Source organism: Pocillopora verrucosa, chromosome 3 (assembly GCF_036669915.1).
Source record: "Pocillopora verrucosa isolate sample1 chromosome 3, ASM3666991v2, whole genome shotgun sequence".
Taxonomy (NCBI): Eukaryota; Metazoa; Cnidaria; class Anthozoa; order Scleractinia; family Pocilloporidae; genus Pocillopora; species Pocillopora verrucosa.
Genome location: NC_089314.1, coordinates 25,987,780 through 26,001,001, shown reverse-complemented (window position 1 = coordinate 26,001,001; position 13,222 = coordinate 25,987,780). Strand labels below are relative to the sequence as shown.

The window sequence follows — 13,222 nt, the reverse complement described above, 5'->3', positions numbered from 1 at the left end:
ACTAGAACTTGAAATATTTGTTTTTCTGATAGCGTTCTTTAGATTCAAAACATTGGGTAATTGTTTGGAATTTCGCTATAGAAATAAAAGGGAGGCAGAACTGAATTAGCGACTGGGTTTGCTCTTCTGATATTGACTTAGAAAAAATGAAGGCTGTGTGATCGCTTTGTGTTCCGTTAAGTGTAAAGACGAGTCAAAATTTAAAGAATCAAAACTTATATAACCGAGATTGTAGGAGCATAGGAGGCGTGATGGCCATGATGATACAAGCCATTGAGATTCGAACATAACTCTTGTGAATACCTCAGACCCACCTAAAATTTTATGGAGACAGGGTCTTTTCAGCCTCTGCCCCCAGGATATAGAATGTCTCACCCATAAACCTTAAACTGAGTTTTTACTTTCTGTTTTCTGAGAAAAGATAAAAGACGCATTTTTTCAGAGCTACTTATGATTGGCTGTCAATTTCCAACTACGATAAGGAGCTTTTTACATGTACCGCTACACAGATTAAGTCATTATTATTATTATTATTATTATTATTATTATTGTTATCACTGTTTAACTGGCTGATTCTACAGAATCAACTATTCCTGTTTTGAAAAAAACACGCACAAAGAAGATTAAGCAAGAAAAACCTGAAGAACATTTCGCTAAGCTCCAATTTAAGAGTGACTATTACATGCTGAAAAGACTTGATGAAGACACTCGTTTCCTTTGTTAAGTTGGTACTGTATCATTGTTGTGCCATAAACATGACGGTTCAGAAATCCACTGGTCTTATTTTCATCTCGGTTCTCTTTAGAGAGTACTGATATCCTTTCCAGTGTTTCCAGTTCACTCCATCAGCAAAGGAGGGGTGATTGCCACGAAGATATAAACCATTGAGATTTGAGTGGTGACACCTCTCGTACCACCAGGCTCCTTTGAACCTAATGGCGCAGTTGCGACCTCCCTGATTGTCATTATCTTGATCTTTAGTGCTGAACGGCATACCGCGATGTAGAGCAAGAGAGTCACCAGAATTTCCTGACAAAACAATCCGCACTATGAGCATTACGTTTGACCGACAATGAGCAGTTCGTAATTCAAAAGAAACCTTGAAATATCAGATAAGTATAATTTAACCATAATGATATGGAGTAAAAGTATTGTTAGTAATATCTATGATTCATGTCGAAGATTCTAGGAATTGAATCACTCAATATGATGATGCCGATGAATATGTTTGCCGAGGCACTCATCAAGAGTTGGATTAGTTAGTCAGGTTAGCTGCATATGATCCACCGGCAAATACCTTTGGACTAATCAACGTCCGGTATGCGTTGTTCAGGATTGCATATCGATGAACTGACATTACTTTTTTGTCTTCCAAAGCTATTGATGTAAAATATGTTAAGCATATTTACATTATTTAGCACTCTCCTCCCCACCCCCCTCCCCCTCTTAGAATAACTAGAATAGAAGCAACGAAATGACAGTTTTAACTGAATAAGAACCAAGGATCAGCTTGTACTTGTCTTTCTCACTCATAACACCAAACAAGTTATACTCAGCATAACGCGTATTCCCTTCGAAGTCCTCCAAGTCCACACGTAGCATACTGTTATTATCTGAAGTCAGCCGGTGAATCTCGTCCAGTCCCAACCAAAATTCACTTTTCAGGTCACAGAAGCCATGTTTGTAGTCGTTCCAGTCGCGGTAGAAATCAACCGAGCCGTTCAGTCTTTTCTGGAACACTGTCCACCCTCCACCGGCCGTTGTTTGGTCACAGAATACATCAAAGGCAGGCAAATTATCAGTTTTAATGGTGTAATGGTGTGACAGAATGTGAAATATCGTGAGGCTGAATTGACAGAATTTAACACAAAATTTTTCTCGATCATTTCTGAAATCAACGTAATTGGTCTGAACAAGACAGGCTCCGTCTAGGAAATATGGATAAGTAGCTCACAAAGATATGCTTCTTACCCTCTGAGCGAAAAAGTGTTTTTTGTACTTGATTTTGTTCTTGGGGGTATCAATAGAAAAAACTTTATGGTGTCGTGCTTTCCTTTAATTAATAGACCTGTTTGAACCTCTGTAACTATGGATACAAAACAAAACCTCTGTTTTATACGCCACAGTCCTTCTTCCTGTCCAGCTGTTCTAATTGTTGTTAGTCATCAGGTCAAAGTTTTTGTGTTTAAACCTAAATGAATGCGGAGTCTCATCTTAGTACCACTGGATATGACAGCCAATTAATATTTCTATGAAAATCCAGTATGTTTTGAAAAACATATATGGCAAGTCTAACTCTTAAACAAAGCTGTAAATTACTTGGTTAAAACACTATCAGCGGGACATGTAAGAAGTCTTAGAATTATACAACGTGGTCCTATTTTTCTTGGTGATATGTGTTATGAGAGGTTCACGTTTTTTAAATAAAAAATTTATGAAAATATGAATTTTTAGAACTACACAACGTGTCGCATTTTCCTCCGGAGATAACCACAGTATTATATATAAGGTTATGGTTTTCCGATTTAGAAAGTATCTTGCAAAAAATGTTCTCCTCAAAATTACTCTTATTTTCCTGGGCAACCAGGATTAAGAAATAATATCATGAAACTAAGATCCGAAACTAAAACCAAAAACAGCAAAATGATAGGAAATAAGCGACATGCAAAACCACCGAAATGACCAACACAAAAAGATTGAAACGAAATGTACCTAACGACCAAAGCGAAACGACCGAAACGACCAAAATGGTAGACAAAAAAAATTGATAAAAATAAATGAATCCCAGGGGTGTCAGGCTCCAGTTGTCACATTCATCTCATTTAGATTATGATCTACTCCTAATCTGCCTCACGGGAGTTATCTCTCTATTACCATCAGCTTGGCGTGAGGCTTCGAGGAAACCATATTGAGAAAAAAAATCAATAAAAAACTCACGTACATAGATGTTGTCAATGAATACCGTTATCTGTTTTTTCTTCTCCTTATGCTTTGGTATTCAATTTGGCCGGCGTTTCGTCCTAAAAACTACAAAAAAAAACTAAAGTGTTTCGTCCTAAAAACTAAAGTGTCTAATTTAGTTTTAGCTGCTCGCGTGGTGGAGAAAACATAAAGTTTCGTGAGACGGCCATAATAATTTAAAAGCCTTAAATGCGAGAGAATATCTGAAGTGAAATCTACATTTTCTGCGGTCGTTTCGTTTTGGTCGTTTTGCTTATTTCGTTTTGGTCGTTTCGTTTTGGTGTTTCGGGTCTAAGTTCATGCCGAAATTGTAAACGATATCACCATAAATTAAGCATTTTGACTCAATATCTGTCCGCTGACAAGAGTGATCTTACTCGAAAGTGCCTAGAAACTCAGGAAAAATGGCGATAAAATTCAAGGGGTACATGTCGGCTCTAATTTAATAATTTTTTTTTCACCCAGGAAGCCATGGGCCTAAGTAATGATAAAATATACAATGTTAAAGAGGATGTGATATACTGTTACAAGTAAGCGTTGTACGATACTGTACTTCTTATCATGCGCGAAAATCCTTTTTGTGGTAGGGTACTCTTGTTCAAAGAGGCTGTTATTAACGACAAGGTAACTTAGGTCTATCAGCTTAGTTGATAATGCAAATGTCCCCGTTTAGGGTTCCTAACGCTACCATTTCGACCGCCCCTCAACAGAGCTTTATTAATAACATTATTTTCATCGTCGCTCGACATAATTCCTGTGAATACCTTGACCCTCGTGCAAAAAATAGAAAGTAGCTTACAAATATATTTTCTTACCTTCTGACTGACAAAATGTTTGTTGTACTTGATATTGTGTACGTGTGTGTCAGAAGTGAAAGTCGTGTCTTGTTACCCTCTAGAGAAGTGTTTAAAGTGCTGTAACTATGGTTACAAAACAAAACGGTTTAATGAGAGGTGAAAATAAACTCCACAGACCTTCTTCCTGTTCAGCTGTTCTACTTATTTGTAGTCATCAGATCGTTGCTTTGGTGTTAACTGTGAGTGATTGGTTTTCTATATGTAGCATTGGACAAGTATAATAGTCAATAAAATACCTCAATAAAAGTCCAGCAGACGAGTTTTGAAAAAGTCAGCAAATCTAACTCTAAAACAAAGCTGCAAATGATGAAATGTGATCAGCAATTGTAGGAACCTAAACACAGTGAGACAAAGTCTCGAGCGAAATTTGAAACAAGCCTATAACGTCATAGTCAACCCATTAATTTTCACGTAAGTATATTGGCTACTTTACAAAAAACATTCTTTTTGTAAAGTCTGGTAAAATATTAAAAGGTGGTCGCAACTGCGCCTCCGCATCAGATAAGTATTTGTTTTTTACGAGCGGTTTTGCGTGATATGAAAATTAAGAGGAGGGTATGTTACAAAATAAATAAACCCCTTTCTGACTTGTTGGTATTTAGGCTGATAAGGTCCTTGGCTTAAAGACTGTCCTAAAAACTTCACATTTTCCCTCGAAGTTTTGCCTCTGGGCCAAATGTTTCTAATTTTTGGACAACATTTCAGCGGTGGACATCATGAGCCGATTTACCAGCCGCCCGAATGCGTTTATTTACAAATCAGTTGTATCTCAAAACAAGCGGAACTTCAGAGCCGTCGAAAAATCTTCAAACGATTACAGTTGTATAGAAATCGGCTATCAAAGGATACGGTCATGTTCCTAACATTTAAACCACAAAAATACCATATAAGGGGTCTTTCTTTTTCTAATAGATTAAAGTGAGGGTTTTAAATACCCCTGAAAATATCAATGGCTAAAAAAGTGGTGTCGTACCATCGTTAATAAAACTATTTTAAGTGCTGTAACCATGGTTACAAAACAGAAAACGTTTAATAAGCGATGAACAGAAGCGCTTTAGTTTTTCTTCCTTATCAGTCATTCAAATTGTTGTTATTCATCAGCTCATGGTTTCGGTCTTTTAAATAGTGCCGGAAAGTCAAACTTTATGAAAAAGCCACAACTGATTAGATTTGGATGATAATTGTTGAAACACAAACACAGTAGAATTGACAATAGAAAACCTTAATATATTCAGTTCAAGATCGTGCTTGCCTAGAATTTTTTTGCTTTTTTAGCAGTTGGCTTGCATCGAAGTATTTGAGGAATTTTCAAAAATTTACCTTCGATTGGTTTTTCAAATTGATCGTGGAAGTACAATTAAGAGAATATTGATATTCTCTTGTAGAAGTATTATAAATAGTAGTGGTAGAAGTAGTAATTAATGGTATTAGTACAGGTAGTATCTCAAAAAGTCTGATTTGATGGTGGACAGCAGTACAATTACATCCAACCACGCTCCTTCATACAAAGACAGACAAAAATTTGAAATTCAAATTCTAATCCCCTGCCAAATTTTTGATCAACGGTGTGGTTGACTAAAGTGCAAAAATGAAAATAATTATGAAAGGTTTTCAGATTCTTGGTAAGTAATCTTGCAAGTAGCTCCATATATTTCCTTGGACGAGAGCATGGTAGTTAGCATTAAACATCACACGATTTTATCTTATTTAGACTGGTCGCAAGCATTCTATGACTTTCGGATGGCAATTGAGAACTTCAAATTAGAAAAAAAGGTTTGTAACAACTCTGAGCAGAAGGATGTGACATGTGTGCTGTGTGCTTTATTTCTGCAATCAGCGCCATTGGTCTGGTCTAGCTGCCTAACATTTCCTTGTAAATTAGTTGTAAGAATTTGGTGTTAGATCAAGATAAAAACTTCTACCTGATACAACTGAATATTCTCATTACCTGTTTGCTGGATAGTAAATGGATATTGTAGGGAGAAATTACATGTGAATCACTTCCGTGAGTTAAAGGGTTAAGTCCTCTGGTTTGTATGTTAAGTAATATGCAGGTTTTTATCATTTCCTTGTTGTTGCATATTATGTTCAGAAGGGAGGTGAAACCCCAACCAATTGACACACCTATTTGTTTGTTTGAGGTTTTGCAGAGGTTTTTTTTTTTTTAGTCTTTTTGAACTATATTTTTTGTCTTCTTTTATTGCACGCTGAAGAAGGACTTTTTGTTTAAAGTGCTATAGATACACTTTCATTTCTGTTATCAGTAGGTAAAGCACTGGTCAGAGAAACTCGGTTGGTATAATGAGGTACTGGTATAAATTTTGACTCTATATTATTAATAACTGTAGTTTGTCATGATTTTATAATCATATATTGGTAAATATATAAATACACATTCTAAATAATAATAATGAAATAAAAAATTATTACGACTTTTTTTCAAATCCTTCAGTTGTGTACTTCACATAACTGTTAATAGCTGAAAATTTCCTATCTAAATTATCCATTTCTTTTTAGCAAACCGTTTTCTTGCTTATTTTTTTCCAACATTTTCTAATAAAGTATAATAATAAGAAAATATTTTGATAATCTATCATAAAATGACGTCACTTCCGACGCGAACCATGACATAGCAGCTGCATGAAGCAATTCTTGTTCAGGTGGGGAATTTAGAAGCAGGCTGGTAACAGAACACCAGATGAAGAGTATTGCAGTATTCTGGTTCATAAGGAAACCAGTTTACTGTCTGGGCTTCATCAACTGAATAAGACTAGCAGTACGCGGTCAAAAAAATTGTGATTCGCATCAGATGTGACCACATCCAGAGATAAACAATAATATTTTTTTATCAACATTGAAGCATTAAAATTTTGCAAGACTTTTACTTCACATCTCAGCCAATTTTTTTTTTGTTTTTTTTTTTAACTGATGTTTATGACTTTCTCATTGAACAACAGCATTTTAAAAACAGACTGAGGAAAAAGAAATTTTCAACTTTCAATTCCTGCTGGATACTCTTTATTTTACTGATTTTTATATCATAAAAGGGCAATACCTTAATACCCAACCCGACTGTCACATCAAGAGAATGGAGCAGGAGCCTTACTTACCCCATGCCCATTCTGATTTCCTTAGCTTTTTTAATGGGCTATTAAAGTAAAGACTGATAAGGGACCTTTTTTCCAGCTGGTTCCAGAAAAACCCTCAAATCTGTAAATATTAAAGCTGAAAATTTTTCTTGCTACACCATATTAGAAAAATACATATTTTAGAACTTTAATTTTCAGCTGAATAAATATTTATATTATTTTCTTTACGCTGTGGTGCCAATCTATGTAAAGTCTTCTTCCGAGCTATTCTTTAAGATGTCACGCGAGGCTCCTTGAGTGTTGCATGACATTCCAAAACCACTGCAAAGGAGATTAACCCAGACATGAACTAAGGTGCCACTTCACTTCCTTCAAAAAATGCACCTAACACTGAGAATCTCTTGCAAGTGCAAGCACCTCTTGCAAGTGTAAGCAGCGGTGAAAGTCTTCTCCACATCTTCTTCATCATTCAAATCCTCATTACTTTCATAATTCAGTTCTTGGGAGTTTTCTATTAGCATATCTCTAGTTCTAAATAATTCTTCAGGTATATATGTCAGTCTTAAATGTGAGCTACAATGAATTTCTCCAATATCAATTGGATGAGCTTCTGTGTTGAATATGTAACCTGCAGAGCCAGGATTACATGAAGGTGATTGTGTTGCTTTGATTTGTTGATCCGCTCTGGTGAATGAAATTGTGTTCATCAAATAAAAGATATAAGTTATTAGTTGTCTCAGCTAAGAAAAAAGACTCAATTCTCTCCTCTTGCTCATGCGTTTTCACATCTTTTATCTAAAAAAATTAGTATGAAACCCAATTAGCAGAGAGAAATCTTTTGATAAAGTATCCTCTTTAACACTTTACACATAAAAATCACTGTAGCCATATTCTATAATTCCTTCAATTTTTCCTGGAAGTAAAATAAAATTCTCCAAAATATTATATTATACCTAGTATATTGCTAATAAGTAAAACCTAAACTATCTTTGAAATGTAGCCCTTAACAAGAGGGAACGTCGCACAAGGGGCCTTTGAAAAACGTGGAACGTCAAACTCTTTCACAAAATTGCAAATAACTTAGCTTGGTAATTGGGCGATCAAAATATCACAGCGCATGAGCAATTGTTTAAGCGAAATATGTAATGTCCAATTAACTACGTATAGTTGCATCTTTAAACACAGAGTTGAGAGAAACAAAATAAGAATACCTTTTGATTATTTTCTGTTCGAATATACTCATTCTTACATTTTGTATATTAACGAAGTAATGTAGCGTAATACACTATATGAGCCCTTTTGTCTACGAAAGTGACGTTTAGTATTCATGAAGAACAGAGCGATACGTACTCGTAGGTAATCATATAATACGCAGAAATTATACAACATTGATTGCAAGTGAGGGGAAGTCTTCAAAGCCTTTGGGGGGGGATAGACAAATTTAAAATCCTTTGATCCCTCCCTCCTGCGATAAATAATGACGACCCCTTACTCTTCTTAAAGTCTTCTTGAAAGAATAACAGCGGTGTACTAACTAAATCGTTTAATGTTTCGTGAAGCTGGTGAAAATATAAAACAAATCTTTCAAAGACTAAAATTTTATTTTTTAAGGTGTATAGCAAGGGGTATTCATCCATGCCTCAATATAAAAAAATATACAAGATAAAAATCCCATCGAAACAAAAAGAACCCTAAGCAATCTACACATCCTTAGAAAGTTCAACGAACGTTCACTAAGCCGGCAAACCCATCAATGTTTATTTTAGCGCGGAACAAGCTTGATCAAGTCATTAGTTTTTGCTAAGTAGGTACTTAATCACAATTGTGACATAAATATGGCAGTTCAGAAATCCACTGGTCTTATTTTCATCTCGGCGCTTGAGGGGGTAACGATAATCTTTCCAGCCTTTCCAGTTCACACCATCAGCATAGGAGGACTGATTGCCGTGACGATACCATCCATTGAGATTTGACGCATGACACGCGCTGTACCACCAGGCTCCTTTGAACGTTTCTGTGAAGACCATTATCATGATCTCTAGTGGTGACTGGCCGATCATGAGGGAGAGAGGAACTAGTGTTTCCTAAAAAAACAAACTTGGAATAAACGGTAATAAAAATAATAATAAATTAAAATTCTCATAACCCTTATCAAATCATTTGCCGAGATATTTATCACACTTGAATTGTTCCGTTGGGCTAACAGGACAAGATCCATCGGCGAACACTTTCAGATTTAATCAACGTCTAGTCTGCGCTGTCTAAGATTATTGTATTTCGGTAGGCTTAGCTTATCATTTTTTTTTCCATCTTTGGAACCTATTGCTGTAAAAGAATTGAAGCTTCTTTACTTTAATTTACGCTCTCCTTTCCTGTAATAATAAAAAAGGAAAAGTACCGTTATACCTCAATAGGAATCACGAATCAGCCTGCATTTGTCATTCTCACTCTTGACATCAAAAGTGTTATACTCAGCATAAGCTGTGTTCTCTTCAAAGTCTTCCAAATCCACACGCAGCATGTTCTTACTTTCTGAGATCACTCGATGATTCTTGTCCAGTCTCAACCAAAATTCACTTTTCAGGTCATCGAAGCCAAAAGCTACTTATGGAAGCTACAGCAAAGAATGGTTTACCATCTGCAGCAGGAATCATTGAATTCAAGATCACTGCTACTAAACTAAGGTAAGTCTCCTTTAAACTTAATAGGTAAATATAGTGAGGAGATAGGTAATGAGGAAAAAGAAGATTTTCTTATTTATTTTAAACAATCGGTAAGAGACACAGTGGCATAAATTATTTTTACCCTGGACTCTGGATCAAAAGCACAGGAGACACAGTGGCCTAATCACGTCAGTGCGCTGGACTCCAGTGAACTGACTTTATAGTGTTATGCTTTCCTTTAGAGAACTGTTTGAACTTCTGTAACTCTGGTTACAAAACAAAACCACTGTTTTATACGCCACAGTCCTTCTTCCTGTCCAGCTGTTTTAATTTTTAGTCATCAGATCATAGCTTTTGTGTTTAAATCTAAAGGACTGATCTCATCTTGGTACCACTGAATATGAACGTCAATAAAATACTCGATCAATGAAAATCCAGTAGAATGGTTTGAAAAAGTTATGTAGCAAGTCTAACTCTAAAACAAAGCTGCAAGATATTTGGTCAAAACAATTCAGCGGGACATGTAAGAAGTTTTAGACCTAAACGGTGTTGCTCTATTTTCCCTGGAGATAATCAAAGTGTTATGACCGGTTTTAATGTCTTTCAAATTAAAATTTCTTGAAATAATGAATTTTTAGAACGACGCAATGTGTCGCATTTTTCCTCCGGAGTTAGCAACGGTGATATATATAAGGTTATGGTTTTCCAGTTTAGAATGTATCATGCAAAAAATGTTCTCCACAAAATTACTCGATAAGTTAGACAGAAGCAACAGTAATGTAAAATAATTTTTCCCTGAAGATTTCGAGCGGCTTTTCGCAGTGTTGAAAAGAGTCATTTCATTCACGCTGAATTTTGAGGCCGGAAAACTTTGTTTTTCTAGGAACACTGCGTGAAATAATCCGAATACGGTCCCTTATGTAGGTCTTATACAGTCAGTACACAAAGTCGTGTACGGAATCTATAAGGAGGTGTCGTGATGTATAAGGTACTATTTAAGGATCAGTATACGTCAGGCTATGCCAAGAAAATAGCAGGATCTTATACACTTGTAGCAGGATTTCTTATACGCTAGTACTCGTTTCAGTATACATGTTGTATACTGAAGGAGTTATGAGGTATACTGATGTTGTGTGGAAGGCACGTATACAGTCGTTGCAGGATTTCTTATTCATTATTACACAAGTCCGTATATATAATGTGTACTGCATGAAGCAGGAAGGGTACTGATATGTTCCGTAGAAGGTTCGTGTATAGATTCTTACACTCGTGAAAGAATTACCTTTATGTCATCACAGAGGTCTGTATACTTCTTGTATATTGTAGGAAGTATGAGATATAGATACTACTGTTGTTTCAAGGTAGGTATACGGATTCTCATTAGATTCATGACGAGATTTCAGGCCAAATACCAGTGTTCACATGAATACTGTATGAAGACAGTTGTGTGCGTATTGTGGGGGCTTTAACGAGCCTTTTTTGAGCAATCTTAATGGGAAAATTCACCATTCTCGAGTATTCTTACGGGGTACGTTCAGCATTAAAGATTTTTGCATTGATTAGGTGTGATCTAGGTGGAATCATAAAATCGTGAATTATCTCATGCTTCAATTACAAATAGCTGTTAATTCATTTCAGTATTTCCTCAGTCACGTGTTGTTTTTTCGCAGTACACATACATGAAAAAAAAACTTAATCTAACATTTGTGTTTCTCAAAAATAGTATTGCTAATAATAATGGGAAGAATGAAAGTTGAAAGCCTAATTCACGAAAAGGTATAATCCAATGATTAAAAGTTGTGATTTATGTACAATCACACTATTCCTTTAACACACACACCCACACAGAAAAACAAACTATTCGTTCTCAAAATCACAATCGCTTCCTGAGGAGCTGTCATTATCACTTTCTTCTCCTTCTCTTTCTTCCGTTCTGGTTTCGTCAGTGGTCTCTTCATCCTCAAGTTCTCTGTTGAACCAAAAAAATGTTAGGTAAACAATGTAACAACCTTGTATAAAGGAAACAATCATGCATATTACGAAATTCTTCATAGCATGCAATATATAGAGACAGTGAATTTTTACACCGGTTTACATAGTTTGTACATTGTTCTGTGCTTCACTTTCATAGTTGGTATACTAAAAGTAAAAGCGACAGCATCCAATAAGGAATGTAAAGGCTAAGCAGTATTCTTACATTTCCGTTTGCTCCTGCTCTCTCCTTTGCATGATTTCCCTCCATTCATCGGACAGCGCCCATTTAGGAGAACCTGTGGGTGGCTCTCTTTCTACAGGCTCCCTTTTACGAGCCTTTGTTCGTTTCCACCTTTTGTTTGTTGCGTTTTCTGTCTTTTCGCTGCGCTTGTCAAGCCTAAGACAATAACAATATCATAATTAGAAAATGCCGTTGACTTGATTGAAACCGTGAAGTAAATCCAACCCTTAAAAAAAATCGGGCAAAAAAGCGCTAATAGGTGGCTAACAAATAAACTGACTTTAAAGCCTACATGACATTTACAGTCTATCATTGCCAATAACAAGGAACAGTCTGGCAATACTGGACAGTAATATTGGCAATTTGTAAGGATAAAAATATTTCCATCTTTTTTGCTATTAGAAATATCAGTAAAGAACTAAGCCTTTAGTATACTTCTTACTTGTTTATGAAAGCTTCAAGAGTTTTGCTCCTGTATTTTGGGGGCCTAGACACCCATCCTCCTTCGCCTTCATCAGTATCTGTGTCATCATCGTCACTAGACATGTGCTCTTTACTAAACTTTGCGAAGGCACGGGACTCAGTCTCATCCTTCACATGAGCTTTTCTTCTCTCGTATTTCTATGAATTTTCTTTTTAGTACTTTTCAACTAACTTTCATTGCATCATTCAAAATGTATCATTTAAGTTATTTCAACGCACATTAACTTTATACTTACCCGTTCTTTTCGAAGATCTTTCTTATTTTTCAATTTTATTTCATCCGTTATTTTTCCAAGGGCAGTCCTTCGTAAGTGCTCATGATACTTTTTAGCAGTTCCTGAACAAAAAAAAAAGGCTTTAATTTCAAAATTGCGCGATTGGGGCCTGATTATCTGTTATGGACAATAAATCTTGCTTGCAGTGGTGTCCTCTAGTTTTAAATTGCTCATATAGTAAAGTTACGTTGTACAGCAGCTTTATCAAATCCACGTCGGTGGCCTTGGCGGCAAAGTTCATCAACAATCAGCTGAGTTACCTTTGTGTTGTGAGGGCTGGTGACCCTGATATTTGTTAATTCACGTAGTGGAAAGCAGTTTCTAGGCTCTGTCTCCATCGTGGACTGCATTACCTCTCGTCTTTACTGTGTTACCTGAAAACCTCATTTCTCTCAGGCAACCAGGATGAAGAAATGATACAGCAAAACGAAATGAAACGTGCGAAACCACCGAAATGAGAAAGCAAAACGATCGAAACAAAACGAACCTAACGACCAAAACGAACGACCGATATGACCCAAAAATATACATAAAATAACACGGGGGCGGATCTAGGGGAGGCCACATAAAGAACAGTAGTCTATGGTCAAAGGTGAAGACAACCTTTGAATCGTACGTCCTCGATGTGAGAATAACATAATTTTGTTTTCCAAATAAGTGGCAAAAGAACGGTCTCGGT

At 36.1% G+C, this 13,222-nt stretch overlaps 1 protein-coding gene across 1 annotated transcript; it reads right to left on the bottom strand.

Moving 5' to 3' along the window:
• Window positions 1-11,427: 11,427 nt before the first annotated feature.
• Window positions 11,428-12,881, bottom strand: LOC136279682 (uncharacterized). The gene is made up of 5 exons (XM_066163618.1): window positions 12,731-12,881; window positions 12,505-12,605; window positions 12,228-12,406; window positions 11,768-11,941; window positions 11,428-11,539 (listed from the first exon to the last, which is right to left on the bottom strand). The coding sequence occupies exons 1-5, from the start codon at window positions 12,879-12,881 to the stop codon at window positions 11,428-11,430; spliced, it is 717 nt and encodes a 238-aa protein (XP_066019715.1).
• Between the last annotated feature and the right edge of the window lie 341 nt (window positions 12,882-13,222).